Here is a 19,149-nt window from a genome sequence, read left to right as displayed (position 1 = left end):
CCTTTTTCTTTTTTCTTCCCCGCCCCCCTCCTTTTTTTACGATTTTGTATAATTTTTTTTGTATTTTTTTTTCCTTTTATAATATCGATGCGTTACAGTTCATAAATTTTGTTGTATTTTACAGATCAAAACGTCAAGTTAATTAATCAACGAGTATGATTTTCTTTCCTTCGAATTAAGTTTTGTATTTTATTAAGAAGCAGTGAGTGCGAGAAAAAAAAAAGAGACGGCGTGTTTTTTTCTGTGTACATGTGTGTGTATGCGTGTGTGTATTATTGACGTGCGTGCGCGAATGCTTGTTGCGTTACCACGTGCTCGGCACGTGCTTATGTGCACGCGAAATCTTCAATTTTCCTCGGCAAGATGGGCAGCGAATGGAAAAATTCCAACTACTCTGACAACGTATTCGCAAACGACCAACGTAAAGAAGATCTTGCTTACTTCGCTGCACGGTGAGTCAAAGCTGATCGTGTGTCGCTTTGGAAGAATCTGTTGTGTCAGAGTGTTAAATCAAAGAAATTTATGTTTTAAGTCCTGGAGACAGAAAGAGATAGAATCGTCAATCTTGTGGAATGCACATTAGTTATTTGTACATTTTTTTTTGCTTCTTTCTTTTCTTTTTTATTATTATATAGAGTGACGATAAATTTGTCAAAGTTATAAATCAAATTTATCGATTGTTTTGTTTCTTTTCTTAACATTTTATTGGTTATGAAATAATTTATACAAAAGAAAGGTTAATCTAAAAAAATAGAAAATAGGTTTGTGTGTGAAATCAACTACAGGAATAATACTTTGATGCTATCATATGGTAACTAATCTTGGTAATTCGGTTAGTAGTTTAAAACTCGGGTAAGGATTCTTCACGTTCGCGAAACCCGTAGCATACTTCCAAGCTTATTTTATTCGTGGTTAGATCTCGTTATAGGTTGAAAAATCATTTTCCATAATCGATCTTTGTCAAATACTTCCATTAATCAAACGTCATCGTTCGATAGTCTCGATCATTTAAAAGACTGTTTCTTTTGAAACCGGATTAGGCTTAACAGATTTTTCAAAATTATACAATTTTTGAACAAGTCTCGCTTAAATAACATAGCAAAATGAGAGAAAGAGAAGAAAAGAAAAGAAAATGAAAGGAAAAGAAAGAAAAGCGAATGTATGAAAAAGATTGCGTCAGGAAAGTAAAGTAGCGCGTCCAGTTAAAATTCCATGTTGCATGCGTCACTTTCAAATATAATGGGGCTCGGATTTTGAGGAAAATACATTTAAACATTAAACCTCGAAAGACCGACTTTTATCCTTTCGTAATCTACATATGATGACTACGCAATGATTACTATACCATACTCAAAAAATAATATGTATAAGATATATACATATATATGTATATTACGTGCATAACCTGTGTTATAACAGTATTGTCTCTTGAATATATTTATTTTATGAATATATGCATTAGATATGTATATATATAAAATATATCTAATGCGACAGATGCTTTTTAGGATGTTTCTCTCCTTTACGAGAATACAAACTGACCATTCCGATCGTGTGACAGCTCGCGCTCATTTTCGAGATAACACAGTTACTTTCGATAACTCTTATCGACAGAGTTTTCAACGAAGCTGTGTTCCCTCTTGCACAGAAACGTTCAGTTATTCGGTCTAGATCGTACAATTCTCTTTATAACGAAGATATTCCCAAACCAAACTCGTGATTTTTGTTCTATTAACGAAAACAACTGTGACCAAAAAACAAAAAGTAACATTTTGATTTTATAGAAAAAAATAAAAATAAAAAGAGAAAATAAATCTACATTAAATGAGACGTCGTCGTGTCGTTGAATATCATATTTTTTTTTCTTTCTTTGAAAAATTATCGATAAAGAATATCGAATAAAAAAAAAAAAGAAAAGATGAGTTAACAGAATGAATGTTCGAAAGGTTTGTTATTATTACATTGCGATCTTTAGATACCAAAAAAAAAGATAATAAATCGTGTGAAGTGTTTTATATTAAACTTGTTAATACACTTTTAGCGTGGGATTTATCATATTTAAGATAGAATCTTTCACTGTTACGAATTATTTCGATTGAAAAAGAGGGTCAAAGTCCGATTCAATGTCGGACAACAGAACGCACACAAGGCTTTCTCTGATGTGAGATCATCTGTCGGCAAGTTATTCCGTACTCGGCGTGTTATATCTATATTCGTTTAGAACGGGTTAAACGCGTTCACGTATTCATAATAAAATCTAATTCTAATCAAATTCGTACGATTCGTATAAACGTTTAACATTAAAATAATCATTTGTTCGTAATAAAAAATCGGTTAAGTAAGATTATTTATTTATATTTTTCAAATTAATTAGATAAAACGTGACAATAAAGAAATTATTTATTCATTGAACGTGCATTATCATCGATAAGTAGAAACAGGTGTTGTAATATATATATGCGATTAATAAGAGACTCAATGAAACGAGACTTTATCATTAAATCATTAAATCTTACCAACGATTAAAAACAATTTGCGTCAGATAATATTATATATATTTAAAAGACATAGAAAATAGATTAGAAAAAAATATTTTCTTTTGTTTTTTTTTATTAATATCCTATTTCTTTTTTTTTGAATTTAAAGTAGGTTATATGCTATAAATATAGGTTATATGCTATAAGTTATATATAGGTATAAACGTAACGTATGATGACGTAATATAGAGGTGTATTATACATAATAATAACATTATATTCGTCGTTGAACAAGGAAGAGTCCAAAGTTCCAAGGTTCTTCATTCCTTTCTTTTAAACTAGACACTCGTTTTGTTAATACCTCTTGTGTATTTGTCGTATATAACACGACGGTGCAGTCAGTTTGACGGTGACAGTTCGTGAAAGTTATTCGTTGATCTGCGTATATATGTATGTACGTATAAATTTATATTAGTACGCAAGGGGTAAAATGTCTCTCCGTAAGCAAATCTATTATTACATTAAAGTTAATTCAATTTAGGGAATCAGTAGTACGGAATAAACGGGGAAATGGCCGCATTGTCTTAAACATTCAACTATCTGTTTCAGTTTTATCACGTTCGAAGGTCGGAACAGTCCGAGCGTGTTTCCTTTTACAAGCTTGTTCGTTATCAATATCGAGTTAAGCATATTATTACAGATACAACTCGTTCCATACGTTTTTTCCTTTTATATATATATATATATATATGTATATATATCTATATATTTGACTTTCCTAGTTTGATTTTTTTTTTTTTCTTAAGCGTTAACCCTTCTTTTTGGTGTGTTTTTTTTATCTCTTTTACTTTTTCTTTTAACTTTACCACGAACGGTTCGTTCAATAGTCCAGTCTTTGAACATTTTCCAAAGAGGAATCGTGTGTTTCTTTATTTTCTTCTTCTTCTACTTCTTCTTCTTCTTCTTCTTTTTCATGAGGAAGAAGTAGATGAGGAACTACTTTGAAAGGATAATAAACATACTTTTGAAAGAATATTAAGAAGATTAAGGGAAAGGAAAAAGAAAACAAAAATGGTTTGGGAAGATCGATTATCAGTGAAAGAGTTGACGGAGATGAAGAAGAAAACTCCGAGATTTCCTTCGAGGGAAAGGAATTTTGCAATGCGGAGACGTGGACCTCGAAAGTCTGCATCTTTGATGCTTCCTAATGCATCACCGATCGGTGCACCTCCGATCGAAAAGGAATCTGCCTACACTTACGAGGAACCTTGCAACGATAATCTTTCAATCTTGTAAGGATTTACATTTTCTTTTATAATTTATTTTTATTTTTCTTTCTTTACTGTTGCTATATTTGAAGTTTGAATTCTTTTTTTCTTTGGAACATCGATTTTTCGTGACTTTTTCCTGTCGATAATCTTTAACAGGCATTGGTTATTTATATCGAATATAATCTTGATATAAGAGTTAACACGTAAGCGTTTACGTAATCACGATTTTTTTTTTCGCAGGATTACCATTTTAAGAAATGAATCAGGTGGTAGTCTTTTAAAAATAATCTTTATGTATGTATATGTAATTAGTTCGTCGTAGGATTAACAATTCTTGTAACATATGTAGATATCTCTGTTATTTTAATTTTCTAATTTTATACTCAATTAAATTTTGCCAAATACAATATGTGTCAAATAGAATCATTCGAATTGATGAAATAGAGTAAACTTTTTTTTAGAACGAAATAATAAAATGTAAATGTTCATTCTCGGGAGAAAAATATAAAAAATATAATTGATTCATTTGCGATGATGATAGAACGAAAATGATCTCGTTCGTAGGATTAATTTTTTAATCTTATATCCCCTTTTTTGAGAGTAGTCACGTCAGACGTAACGGTTAATTTCCTTTTACGTTTCTCAATCAAGCAAAGACGATTCATTAGATCTCGTTCTCGTAGTTTCCAAGCGTGTAGAATTATTGGACTCTTCTCCTTGAAAAGAAATTAGAGAAGCAAATAAAAAGAGGAATGAGAGAGAAAAAAAATAAACGAGTCAGGAAGGAATGCCTTTGACGAATCGTACATGGCGCCAAATTAGATTATCCGATTCTACGAATGCATTCGTAAGCATATACATGTAATATACATAATATATATATACAAGTGCGTATATGTTACATGTATATCTTTACCCAAATGTATACATACATTTATACGTATGTGTGTACGGGGATATGTTTACATAAGTGTGTAATAACTATCCAGAATACGCACGATATGTAGAATGAAACGTTTAGTATTACGATTGCCCGCGCGCGCGCGTACACTTAAATGTGTACAAGCCCATCGTTTACCGTGCATAAGGAGCAAAGAGTGTATAAATAGCAGTGATTCACATTGGAGACCATGACCGAAGGAAATAAGAAAGCGAAAGTATGTATTTCGCGTCCACCTTGCTTATATATCCATCGTATCATCTTATTTCGTATTTTCTAAACGTACGACCGACCGAACTAACCAACTCACGTGGCTGTTCACAATTCGACACTCGCTATAACGTATAACTTTCTGTTGCTATCTTTTCTACATCATGCTAAGAGATTATTTTTTTTCAGAGTAGACAAGATTATTTTGAATAACAACTTACGCGCAAATATTTGTCCAGTTTTTAACATCTTTCATTTGTGTATATTCTTCTTTACTTTTTTTCTTTCCTTTTGTTTTTTTTCTTAACAATTTATTTATTCAATAAGTGGTTGCTTGCAAATGTTTCAAAAGCGAAAAAAAAGAAAAAACGGTGAGATAAATTGTTTCAAATAATAACGATTTATTCGTAACGACAATATAATAACAAAATTGAAAGAAATGATTTATATCGTATGATTAATTTTCTGCAAATTTTTGAATATAATCATTCATTATTGTAACTACCTGTATACTTATAAACGATAATCGGGACAAAGTATAGATCATTTAAACAAAATGAATGAAAAATCAACTGATTATTGCATACAAAAATTAATATATACGGAAGACCGTGGACGTCAAAAAGAAACAAATATAAAATAGGAAGAAGAAGAAGAAGAAGAAGAAGAAGATCTCTAGAATGTTGTCAGATGAAAATATGATTTTCTTAATAGTGTCGTTCGTTCTTAGTAGGTTAACGTCGTCGTTTACCAAACTCGAGTTGTCTGTCTTCTCGCGTCAAAACAAACGATTTTCATTCGTTTCGAAGAGCTTTAAATCCAGGCACGAGTGCAAGCGTGTTATGTGGCGTATCTAATTGGAGCAGTTCTCTCCCTCCAATATTGCGTTGCATTTGCGTTGGAGGAGGATGCTAGAAGAAGAAGAAGAACAAGAAGAAGAAAAAGAAAACGAACCAAGATGAACAAGAAGAAGAAGAAGAAGAAGAAGAAGCTTTCGATGAGAGGACGGTGAAGAAGAAGAAGAAGAAGACGTCGCGCGCACATAAGACATTGAAAAAGAGGGAGGAAGATGTAGAGATAGAAAGAGAGAGAGAGAGAGAGAGAGAGAGAGAGAGATAAAGATGAAACGCGCCTGCGCTAAATGTAACGGAGAAGTAAGCAGCGCGCTGCTTCTCGTACCACCCGGTATTAACTATAGGTACACACCTATCTACGTCGTCGTCGAAGCTCATGGCGCCAGTTTGAAGTACGCTCCTTCCGTGGATGCACTCTTCCGTGTCTCGTTAAATAAACTCGTTAATCGCATGCGCGAATTTGACTTTGAATTTTCGCGCGCGTGCCAGCCCCGTTTTTTTGCCCGTCCCAAGCGTCTCTTGATTTCAAATTTCGCGCCTTTAATCATTTTTCCTTCCCCGCCCCTGCCCCCACCTCCGCCGCCGTCCCCCGTGATAAACGTGGTTTTGCTATCCAATGATCGGATTTGTATGAGGAAGATTTCACTGTTAGATCGTTTAAGATTTCTTCTTTTCTTTTTTTTGGTTATCTCTTTCTTTCCTTCTGTGTGTGTGTGTGCGTAAGTGTACGTTTGCGTAGGTGTTAACAGTTGGCAGAAATATACTTTAAGATCGAATCGCGGGGTTAATTCTTTACATTTTTTTGTTCAGTCTCTTCGTATCATCGTATCCTTCTATTATCGAGAGGAGATATAGTAAATGTTGATTTAATTATTAACTGTTAGATAAAGTCTCGCATCTCGTGGATGAGGTATTTTTTTTTAGCACAATTTGTTTTCCCATTCGCTACCTATTCGTTAGTGTCAGATTTTCTTTTTATTTTCTTAACGCGGTTACTCTCTTACGTAGCGAAGAGAATATTTCGCGGATCGGTCAATAATAAAACCTAGCGTAGAATTAACTTTTTGGCATGAATACTCGAGTAAGTTGGTGCAATTCCACGACTGACTAATCGCACACTACCTTACCGAGATGATGATTCATTTAAAAACGTCTAAATCCTCGAATTTCAGATAAAGTAACCGATCGTTCTTTATTTGATTAGTTTGTTAAAACCGTATCGTGTACTGCTGCCACCCTTATATTAGTCCCGATTGGACGCGCCCAATAATTACGATCTATACGTGAAATCTTACCGGTCGTAAAAAGAAACAGTTTTCCTTACGTTTAGAATCAACGCACGCGATTGTGATATCTGGTATTATTGATCCTCAATTGGATCTAATTTGATCGGTCTGAAATTTCTATCGGGGGGATCAGGGGTACGGAGGAAATCACGAAGATAAAATAATTAATCAAATAAATACAATTACTTTTCTTATAATTTGATTTGTCAAGCACCATGTAATTGTTCTCCCTTAAAAGATTTAGAAGAAAAACATTTGATTAAATCGTAATGTAATAGTTACTTTTCGTGATTGGTCGAGTAGCCTATCTATATGTTAGTAAGGTTTATCAAAGGAATATCTTAACTACAACAAGGTAGCACACTCCAATTTCGTTTTCTCAGTGAAAAACAATCGAAATATTGTGGTTGGACGTTGAACGAACATTCATATTGAAGATTAATAAGATCGAAATACGTTGAGAAAGTTAAATTAAAAAATGGTATTTCATCGAATAAACTAATAAATAAATGAATAAAAATAAAATAAATCAATTTTGTATGTGTGAATAAAGCGTAAAAAGTAAAATGCAGTGGTGGAAAGGAGAAGAAAAAGGAGGAAGAGGAGGAGGAGAAAAAGGTGGCAGAAAAAGAGGAAGAAAAGAGTAGAGGGTCGGACGTAAATAAATCTAACAATAAATAAAGGTAAAAGAAAATGAGCCCGAAAGGGCCCGGTGGTCAACAAGAGGTTACGATGACCGAGGTAAGAGTTATGTGCGTCCCGGAACCGGGCGGTAAACCGCTCGTTTTGAGGGTGAAAATTCCTGAGCCAAAAATGCGAGCTATGAGTCCACCTATGAATCGTGATTCTATGAACCGTGGAAGGTGTCCTTCAGTTTCGGAAAAAGAATTTTATAGGAAAGCAGTGTCATTAGATCGTCGTGACAGATATACAACATTGTCGGGTGCTGAGATAGATCGTGGTGCATTTTCTATACCAAGTTCTTTGGATTTGTCGGGATCGTCGTGTAAGAGAAATCCTATGTTGGATCGAAGAAATCGTTATCCTACGATTTGTGGTGCCGAATTAAAACGAAGTCTCGCCATTAACGAGACTCATAACGAAGAAGACGGCTTGGATCTAAGTCTGGCGCCTTGGCCTGGCATGAAATCGGCCTGCGTCAGGGTATTACATCTTTACTGTAAAGTCTTCGATCAGTTCGAGTTGTTCGAGTTGATCGTTAGGTAACTACTACTCTAACATTTACGCCTACGAAGTTAAATTACGAAGAAAATTTTGATATTTTACGTATTATATCCATATATTCTTGTCAAAACGTCACGTATGCTATTCACGCGTCATTTACGCGTGACATCGTTGATTGGCCGTTTTAATTTAACGTATCACATATACGTGATGCATAATTTATAATACGTACGTACGTTTTATCTGTAACTCAGTTTCATAAATATGTGAAATATTATTTAAAACTTCGCTTCATTATTGGAATACTTATTGTTAATATATAATATATCGTTACGATTTTAACTTTCCTTTATTATCGAATATTTCTCGCGTCAATATATTGTTATACAAAAAAATAAAAAGAAAAAAAACGAAATAAGAGAAAATGTAATTCTGTAATTAATTAGATCGTGGTATCGAACGTATTAAAAAAAAAAAAAGAAAAAAAAAAGCAAAAAAAAAGAAGGAGATGCAATTTTCTTCGTCCTTGGATATATTTCTACTCCTTTAATTACGTTCGTGAGTAACGTAAGTTAACTTCCACATACGTCCACGGGATGCTATCGAACGTAAAGAATTTTTTTTTTCTACGTACGTAATAATTTCTGCGTTGGAGGATTCCAAGAGAGAAGAAACCCCCTCTTCCTGTCTCGGAATGATCGTATTTCTTTCGATCTTCGCGATCCACGAATAACCAGGAAGACCAGGTTAAATTTAACGCTTACCGCTTACTTGACACGTTATAAACCGTCTTTGATATATGATATAGATATATAGTTCTTCTTCTTTCCCCTTTTCTTAACAACATCTACATATCTACGTTGCATCCACCTTTCCATCGAAAGCTTTTTATTTTCATATGATCTCGCAAAGTGCTTCATTATCAAATCCTCGATCGACGATGATATAGCATTCTATTATAAAAAGAAGAAAAAAATAAAAAAAGAAAAAGAGAAAAGGGGAAAAAAGCAACCCCTTGCAATTTACTTGGTTCGGTTGGTGGCCTTCGTGCTGATATATCCGGAAGAGGGTGCGGTAGAAACACGATAAACGTTCCCTGACAAATGCATTTTTTTTATATACTTAGAAAGTCGTACGAATCGTTTGAAATATAATGTCATTTATTAAGTAATATATCTAGCTAGAGTCTCTCGGATTATAAATATGAAATAGAATCGATAACTGTTTTAAACGCTCTAATAATACGACTACGCGTACATGTGTATGCATTTATGTATGTCGAATATTTTTTTTTTTTTTTTATTGTTTCGATGCATTCAACTCTCCCGTTTAAATATTTCCCATTTGTTCTGGAACACCTTGTATATAAATGTATATGGTTAATTGGATTTCGTCGAACATTTTTTTGTGAAAGGTCTGAAAGCAAGGATTTATTAATCGGTAAAAAATTGATCGGGGGAATAGAAAAAAGGTTTTATTCGTTTATTTTTTAGTAAAATTAGGTGCTAGTTCGAAAAAGCACTATAAGCTATACTGCAACCTACGTGTAAGGTAATAAAATTTGATTGGCAACTTCATCGAGAACGTGTCAACGAGATAACAAGCGAGCATTTTCGACTTAATTAAAGAGCAAGAAACGTAAATGTTTATCCTTCGTAATATATCTGTTCTAAAGGTTCTAATTAATAAAAAGGAATGAAGGATAAAAATATCACGTGTTGTTTTCTTTAACGCGTAGTATTTTTATCGAACGATCCTTCGTAATATCTTATTTTGTAATAATCTGTGCCTTTGGTTTTCTTGCAGAAAAAATTGTACGAGTTGCAAGTGTCCTCGCGAGGATCACGATGTTTGTCACGAAGAATGGGCATCCGTTAGGTCACGATTGGGACTCAAAGCAGACGAATCAAACGGCCTTCCTGGTTTCTCTGATCCAAGAGAAAGAGGATTGGCATGGGCACCTCCTGGATTACCACCTCATAAGGTTATTCATTTGTTTTACAACAAATCGTTTAAATTCAGTCCGTTTCGAATAAATATTTCATCGGATCGGGGTAACAATAATTATATAATATTTACGATATTTACATGCTTGCAAGATAATTTGAAATAGTAATATTGTGATTTAACGAACGGTTTATGTTCTCCAGTATTCATACGCGAATGATCGAGAACGAGCAAACGAATAAACTTGGCGTCCATCCAAATTCGACTATTTTCTGTAAAATGTTGTTCGTTTGAACGTTACTTTAGGTGGTGTCCTGGCCTTTATCATCGAAATGACAAGACGGTGTTTTCTCGTAAACGTTTAGCCCCGTTTGGTTTTTCAATCTCGCTAACCAACACCACCGGTATCCTCGTACTCTAGTTTGATGGCACTACTTCCAAATGCATTTACGATGTTTTCTAAAGTCGTACGAGTTTTAAGCTGATTAGGGACTTGGCACGAATACGATCGTACCGAATGCTCGAGAGTTTACGTTTAAAGTTTATTTTCAATACCCACACATATTCGATGTGTGTATACATAGTGGTATCGTTTCCACGTTATATATTAGCCATTTAGCGGTTGTATTTTGTAAATTTAATACGAAATTAAACATCGAACTGTTGCTGTTATCGACGGCTATTAAGAAGAAGAAGAAGAAAAAGAAGAAGTTCCTATATCATCTATAATATCGATTCATTTATAAAATCGTTATACGTATTAAAGATCAATTTTTTCTTTTTTCTTTTTTCAGGTGGACGAATATTTCTCAACGTTACCAGAAATATCCGTACCAAGACTGGGTACACCTGGTGAACGACACAGAGATCGTCAGTTAGCTTTTCAACTTCCTAAACAAGACTTGGCAAGAGCTTACTGTCGTTATCTCGATTTAAAACATGCTTCCAGCGCAGATGATTTTATGGCTGCGAGAAATGAGATAGCTTTGGATATTGGTACTGTTCAAGAAATTGTTGAAGAAGATTTGGTTAGTACACGTCAGATGTATTAGTGAATATATTTTTGTTCAATATTGCTTAATAACTGAAGATTAGTGATATAATAAAAAAAACAAATCACATCGTAAAGTATGATATTAGGTTTCGTATTTGATTTGAAATGCACTTGAGAACTATTCTTAGTTGTTGAAAGATTACAGATGGTCAAGTAATCGTTGTTTTATTACAGTGCTGTGGAGCTTGCCTAGAACCCCTAAAGTATGGTAGTCTCGCTGTATTGGCGAGTAAATTGGGAGTACTTCATCATCCGGCATGCTTTAGATGTAATGAATGTAAAGAACTCTTGGTGGATCTTGCCTATTGCGTGCACGAAGATACGATATATTGTGAAAGACATTATGCCGAACAACTAAAACCTCGGTGTTCGGCTTGTGACGAAGTAAGTATTTGATATACATATAATCTTCATAATACACAATTTATTATTAATTATAAAAAAAAATCATTAGCTGTGTCAACGTTCCTGTTAAATCTCAACAAGTGTTAATTTTGTTAAACATACAAATATTAAGTAATAAGAGATATTTCTAATGATAAGATAAAATTATCATCGAACGATAATCTCACGGTAGTTAAAGTAGGAATCAAGAAAATTACCATTGGATAAGATTGGATCTTACCATTGGAGATCTACTTTACCGACGGTAACGCGTTTCCTTGAAAATGGTAGATTTTGAATTTGGATAAAAGCAGATACTTATTAAAGAATCAAATATTCGAATTCAAGTATAAATAAACTCGAATGTGGTATTATAAATTATGATCAACTTTTTCGATACACAGCGAAAGTTTCAATATTTATGGATAACTTTTATAAATCATTATTGGATAAAGTTAAATTTCTTCTACAGCAAACAAACACAATCGTAAGTGTTCTTAACCGTTTATGGGAAAGTCACGAAGAATCGAAAACCTGATTTATTAAAGCTACTTGGATCGGTTTGGAGAATTTTTCTGACGTCGTTGATATTGCTTTCAACCGCGGGAAACCTGAAATTCCGGCGTTGACCTAAATACGATGATCAAGGAGAGAACATTAATCAGGGTGCCTCTTTCGTTGTGGTTCGCTTAATTTATCTTTCGTAAATCGTGATTGCAAATTTCGCGTGTGATTATTTATGTACTGTACGAAAATACAGCATCATTAGTATAGATTATTATCAATTAATAATAATAATAAGATTTTAATTGGACGATGGTAGAACAAATTTTATGAAATAGAAAATTTAGTACATATTCTCGAAATATTTGGAGCAAAATACGGCACTACTACACACAAATAGTGCGATTTCGTATAGTTGTCTTCTTCTACGACGCAACAACTAGCTAGCTTTATTTAGACAAACGAAAATAGCGATCGAGGAAGGAACGAGAATATCAAACTCGATCATTCGTCACCCACGAAATTCAGCAATAGTGAATTATCTAGGCAATACAGCATTGTTTATTTACACGATGCAACATTTATTAATGGTAAGTTACGTACAATGAGTCATGACATATTCATGATCAGATTTTCTATGTTCGAACGAAGTGTGGAGAAATTATTTTGCAATATTAGAAAATAAATCTTCAGTATTTTGAAAGAACAATTAATTTTCCTTATATTAGAAATAAAAAATACCGAATGAAAAAAAGAAAGAAAACGAAATACTATAATTTTTCATGTTTCTTTTTTCTTTTTACAAAAAAAAAAAAAGAAAAAAAAAACCAAAAACATATTTCAAAAATTCTTCACATATTTCGTATAACGCATTATCATATTTCTGTTCGTATATCGTGAAAATTTATAGAAAGTTTTAAATAACTAAAAGAAAATAATTCAATTTGTTAATGTCCAAATATTGTTATGACTCATGACTGTTTGATAGATCGGTGCACATTCATAAATACATATATATATATATATAGAGAGAGAAAAGTAGTCGAATAATAATTCAAACTAAGAAGTTTTGCGCCATACTACTCTTGGCATCCTCCATTAGATGTGCTGAACTTTTCTTAAGAAATATTACTAGCTTTCGAAATTTTCGAATTGGAGGAAATTTACGTTGGTGTAACGGTTTCCTTCCTTCGGAACTAAAATCTAAACGAAAGCGTTAATTCGGTTTGCAAGAAGAGGTCGGTAATCTATTTTGACTTCGTGTCGAAGCTCCCACCACGATCTCGACCTATCCAGAAGGGACCTAACCCGTTCTCGTCTTTTATTAGAGCCAGTCATCGAAGGTGCACGATTCTCGTACAATCATCTACAATAAAGTAGAGATCTGTTCGTATTAACGAACTCTCTGTCTCTTTCTCTCTTTCTCTTTCTTTCTCTCTTTATCTTTCTCTTTTAATTAAAAAAAAAAAAAAGAAAAAAAAACGAATCCTCGAACAAGTTAATTCCGTTCGTGTAAAACGTTCCGTCGCGTAACATTAGAAAAAACCTCTGATAATCGAAAATAGCAGTCGAAGTCAAACGAAAAAAAAAAAAAAAGAAACAGGTTCTTCCTTCTTTTCGTTTTCTTTTAAATCTTACCAACGAGAAAAGCTACGAAGACCGCGTAAGTATAATTGGTAAGTGTAAGTCGATGAGAATATTATTGATAATAAGATTAAAGAAATAAGAAAAAAGAAAAGAAACAAAAAAGTTAGATATAGAAAGCGTGCAGTAACGAAGGTTCAGCAGTATCAACGATGTTCTGAGCTTTAGAGCGAGGAAGAGGCTGCCTTTATACAAATGCAATGCGTTACCTTACAACCCAGTGACGTAACCACCTCCTATATACTTACAGTTTCCAACTTAAAATTCTAACGTTTAAAATCTATTTTCGATTCGTTGATGTTAAAACCGGCGGCGGTGCACTTTACGACGATTTAAATCCACGTACCGTGAGTATTAAGACGCGAAAAAATATTTTTGCAAATAAATAAATGAAGATATTTCTATATGCATCTTATGTGTTTTGTCGTTTTTCTTTCTTTTTCTTTTTTGTTTTTTTTTTCTTATAAAATTTAGAGAATAAAGATAAGATATGGGGTCTCTTTCGAGGGATTAAAATTGATTTATAGTTAGTTGGGTCTACTTATTCGTTGCCAGTGATATATTACTTTGGACATTCGGATTTGACGTTTTATAAACAACGTGCCGAGTAATAAATTAGAAAACTTATTATCGTTCGTGAGTTCTTCTGGTATCATCTCATTTCGATGTGAATTTAAATAAGCTTCCCAGGCAACACGGATGGAGTATAATATAAATTTAAATATTTCGAAAGATACATTCTTTTAAGTTTTGATAATTGTTTTATTTCAGTTAAACATAGATTGTCATTTACGAGCGCGTAGGTTTGATTTAATCGTTCGGTCGAATAACAAAAATCATTTCTCAAGGTACACCCTTACTTTTTTGAGGGGGGAGGTGGGGGGGGAGAAATAATCCTCTCTCCAAGTTTGTGTAACGGAAAAAAATAAATGAAATATAATATACGAGTGGTAAAAGAAATATTTGAACGATGAACATCGTTTTACGAATAAAATAGTTAATTTGAAATGAAAATGTGAATTGGAAAGATGAATAAAGGATAAGGAAAGTTTAATAGATGTCTTAGGAAACATTTTCCAGGAAACGAAAGAGGAAGATTAGATCAGGTAGAACCCGGTAGAGCCAGGTAGAGCATGGTGGAACCAGGTTCGAAGTGTTCGTGTGAAGGAAGGTCGTCCTACGCGGTGGTAGTCGCGGCGGCTGCTTCGTGGATCTAATTCGGTCAGCTGAAAAGGGGCTTTAAAGATTCGGTGGCACGCTTTTCTCCGACCGTGGCATGCTCAGGTTCGATCATCGACGGAAATAACATTGGCATTGTTCCGTTTCCCTCCAGAAACGTCTTTCATGGCAAGGAGGTCGACTAATTTCTACCTTTCTTCAATGATACTTTGATCACCTACGATTATACACACTTATAGGATTTTATTCATTTTTTTTTGGGGGGGAGGTGACTTTTTTTCAATTAACATTTTACATTTCTATAAACAGTTGTATTGTTCAAGTACTATTATTAATATTTTATTATCTACATCTACGAATCTTAATCGGATTCTGATTTGTTAATATGTTTTTTCGTGATAATTTTCTTAAATTACATATTAACACCTATTACATATAACACCTTGGAATTAATTACCAAGGAAAAACTTAGAACTCTTGAAATCTAATCTATGTGTATTTTATCCCTGCAATGGATAATAAAAAAAAATAAAACTAAAATAAAATAAAAAATAAAAATCGTAGTTAGATAGGTAGAAAGTTGAGGCCAAATTCGTGCACCAATCAAATTTAATAATTAATCGAAATCTATCAATTACGTAAAATATTGAAAACAATTAACCCATAATTTATATGCTGGTATACGATTTCTGTTTAATCTCGTATAATAAAAATGTAGAAATATTTTGTTTGTTTGTATAAATTTAAGTGATCATCGTTAATAGAAAAAAATGGCTGTAGATTCGTGTCGTTGAACACCTGGACTTCGTCTTAATTATTTGTCGTTCGTGCAAGCACGCGGAAAGTCAGATAATTTAGGAGGAATCTGTTAGTGTGTTTAAACGAGTAAGACGGAGACACACTGCTAAGCGCCGATTTATTTTTGCTCCCTATTCCGATAGACTGTTGAGGATGCGTTTATTTTTGGCGCCAGTCATGAATTTGCTAAGAAGCAAACAAGGATCTTACGAATACCCTTTCCTCTTCCTTTTCCTCATCTTCTCTTCTCTGATTATCCTCATCGAATTGTTAATCCTCTCAAGAGTCGAGCAAAATGTTTCAAATCCTTCGAGAGGATTTCTCAAAACTCGTTTACTCGTTAGTTTTCCTATCATTTTCTTTAATTAATATTTATTTTCTTTTTTCAATACCCGTTCTAATATTTAATATTTATTTACAAATAATTGATAATTTTCATCTTAATCGTCGATCAAATTATTACTTTGTATTTATTAATGTTTCAAAGAACAAATTTATTTTAAAAATGGTCATACGCACAATTGTGTTTTAATATTTTTTAATAAACTTATGCAAACCTCGTTCGCGAATAGATTTTAGAAAATACGTTTAATTTCGTTATACATTGATACTTTTTATCCGATATTGAAAATAAATAATATTATAATGATATCAATAAAATTTATTCGGGACATGCCATACAATACGCGAAGTATTAATTGAATTGAGTTTAAAAAAAATGAAAAATGTTATAATTATTTTTCAACGAGTAGATAAAGAGAGAAGAGAGAATCCTCATAAATAATGACTTTCCTCGTAAAATTCGATCGATTTAGGGGCATAAATATAGATCATCGAGAGTTCGATAAGCTCGCTTGTACTCGTTTCGATATCTTTTTGGAGACCAGCCAAAAGGGTGTACCGCGCGCAAAGCGCGTGCCGAAGATCCTCTCGACGATGAAATCATAAGACGCCATGAGGTAACGGAAAGAAGATCATCTCATCTATTGTATGATGTGAAAGAAATGAAAAACATAATTTAAAAGGGGAGGGGTGGAGAGGCTAGGGACAAAGAAAAAACAACAACCTATTAACAAATTCACATTTTCTACCCTCCCACAGATAAACAATTTCACTTATGGGTGTATACAAACTGTAATAAAAACAAAAATGACGTATATGATGTTACCGTGAAAGATCAAAATTAGATAATGTCAAGATTCACCTGTCGCTTGTCAACACTTACCAAATACGTCGGTGAAAGATCGAATATTTGAGTTTATTCTTGTACATTAATATTTCTGACATACACCAAGCGTACTTGACATTCTCCAATTTCGTTGTTTCACGGTAACATATCATTATGTACGTATAAACGAAAATATTGAATTGATCGTTTTATTAATCAAGTTATTGTCAAATTAATTCGCGTATCTAATAGATACCGATTTATTCGTCCAGGGTTATTCGTTTCTAAGTATAGAATTTAGCCACATCGAGTCGACGGCGACGGTGGCGGCTAACCAACAACGAGTAGACCAGCTCTCAGCGTTCTTTGCTTTCCGCTCGCGGAAATAAAACAGTGCTTCATCGGATCCGCTCGTATAAGATAGATAAAAAAGTTGTCGATAATATTGTGATTGATAACCAACCTTCCCCCTATATTATTCGACCTAAATCTTATTTTATTTTACTTTTTTTTTTCATTTTCTTTTAATCATTTTGTCTCTTATTCTCTTTCTTTCGTTCGTTCGTTTGTTCAATCTTACTTTACTTTCAATCTATTACTACCTATCTCATTCGCAGCAAGATTAAAAACCTATCCGTAGAAGACTCCTGACACGGTTTTTGACCACGTATACTATATGTCCGTTTGCGTCGTTAAAAAAGAAAAGGAAAGGTTGAGGAGAGGGGTAGGAAGGAAGAAAGAAAGAGAGAAAGAAACAGGGAGATAGAGAATAGGAGAGGAATTATCAGAAAACGTGGTCAGAGAGACGAATACGTGGGTCCGTGTTACGTAGTGGACATAATAAACCGAGTCGAGCGTGGGTGTCTTTTTGCTTCTTAGGATTACGTAATCTCGTCTCTTTCTTCTGCTTACGTCAGCAATCTCGAAAATCGCAAGACGAAGAAGAAGAAGAAGAAGAGGAAGAGGAGGAAGAGGAAGATGGACGAAGAAGATCTTCCGTTTCGTATTTACCGATCCGATCTTTGGATGATTTATCTAAAACGAATGATCGAATTTATTATGCCACGTGATAAATCCATTTGGAAAAATACATCTTGAGAGATCTATTTATAGAATTATTATATTATATTATATATATATATATATATTTTGAAATAGTTGAAATATTCTTAATACTAATGGTTATCATCGTGATCATCTAAGATCTAAGGCTGAGTTCTTCGTTAAGCCAGAAATTTAACTTGGAAAACTAGCATCAAATGTTAATAGAAACGACCGTGTGCCAATAAAATGATTTCGCGACGCGATCTTTCGCGGAGTGTTGAACCGATTTGATGATCGTTGTGCAATAACACATCGTATATAAAGGATTATTATTGAGAAATCTCCCTTTTGTATTTGATCTTTATCGAAGTAAGAGATCGGTTAGAGAAGATATATTTTAACGATCGTCGAACGTATCGATCTTTGAATGGCACGTACGAGTAGTATAGTAATCGAGTCGAGGATCGAATAGAGAACATTTCAAGTAAAAAGGGAAAAAATGGGGTTACTTTTGTCGGTGCTCGTTGGTTGCGTTGGAGTCCTTGAATTGTTAACGTGTCTTAATCGAGCATCCGATCGTTCGATTATTCGGATCGATCCACCGACAACTTGTTTGTCTTATCACGATCGTCCCCAAGGTGGATTTACTGCGCATGATTCTCTCTGCGGTATCGGTCATTCGAAAGATCTCGATTTGTCTTCCGGCGCCAAATACAAGTTGGAAAACCTTCACGAATACAGTTTGAGAATAAGAAGCGAAATTCGATCGAAAGATCCAACTTTTGACGGTAGTACGCTTTCCGATTGCAGTACTACCGATCTTCTTCTTACTAAATCTGAATCGAAATTATTTGATCCTGATTTCGAACGTCTCTTTCGTGAGGTCAACGAACGTACGGAGGTTACTGCAGCTACGTTTGCCGAACAATCAGAAGGATACTTTAGTGTACCGACACCTATTTCAAACTTTACCTCTACTCAACAATTGAAATTGAATTTGAACAACGAATCCGAGATATTTTTCGACGAGGATCTTTCGGAAAAACGAATAACTACGAAATCGTTCGATGTATCATCAATTAGAGATACGGCAAGTTACGAAGAGAATTCTTCTTCTTCGTCCGGTAACGAATCAGACGACGAAGATGCGTCGATTTTAAGAAGACCCATTCTAAAGTCTAAATCACCGGAAGTTTCTACGAAA

General features: G+C 33.8%; 1 protein-coding gene and 1 long non-coding RNA gene across 2 annotated transcripts in view; both read left to right on the top strand.

The window, feature by feature from the left end:
* The window catches only part of LOC122519387 (trichohyalin-like), a 49,311-nt gene that overhangs the window by 15,015 nt on the left and 15,147 nt on the right, over positions 1-19,149 (top strand). The window contains exons 4-6 of the mRNA XM_043638791.1: positions 10,030-10,207; positions 10,965-11,198; positions 11,399-11,608. Coding sequence (XP_043494726.1) covers positions 10,030-10,207; positions 10,965-11,198; positions 11,399-11,608 — 622 coding nt within the window. The remainder of the gene's footprint in view (positions 1-10,029; positions 10,208-10,964; positions 11,199-11,398; positions 11,609-19,149) is intronic.
* Positions 6,690-7,059, top strand: LOC122519873. The gene is made up of 2 exons (XR_006304386.1): positions 6,690-6,833; positions 6,925-7,059. It is a non-coding gene; the product is annotated as an uncharacterized LOC122519873 (long non-coding RNA).

Source organism: Polistes fuscatus, unplaced genomic scaffold, assembly GCF_010416935.1.
Source record: "Polistes fuscatus isolate 324 unplaced genomic scaffold, CU_Pfus_HIC Scaffold3, whole genome shotgun sequence".
NCBI lineage: Eukaryota > Metazoa > Arthropoda > Insecta > Hymenoptera > Vespidae > Polistes > Polistes fuscatus.
Note: the sequence above shows the minus strand (reverse complement) of the source record. Positions and strands in the feature narration are given on the sequence as shown.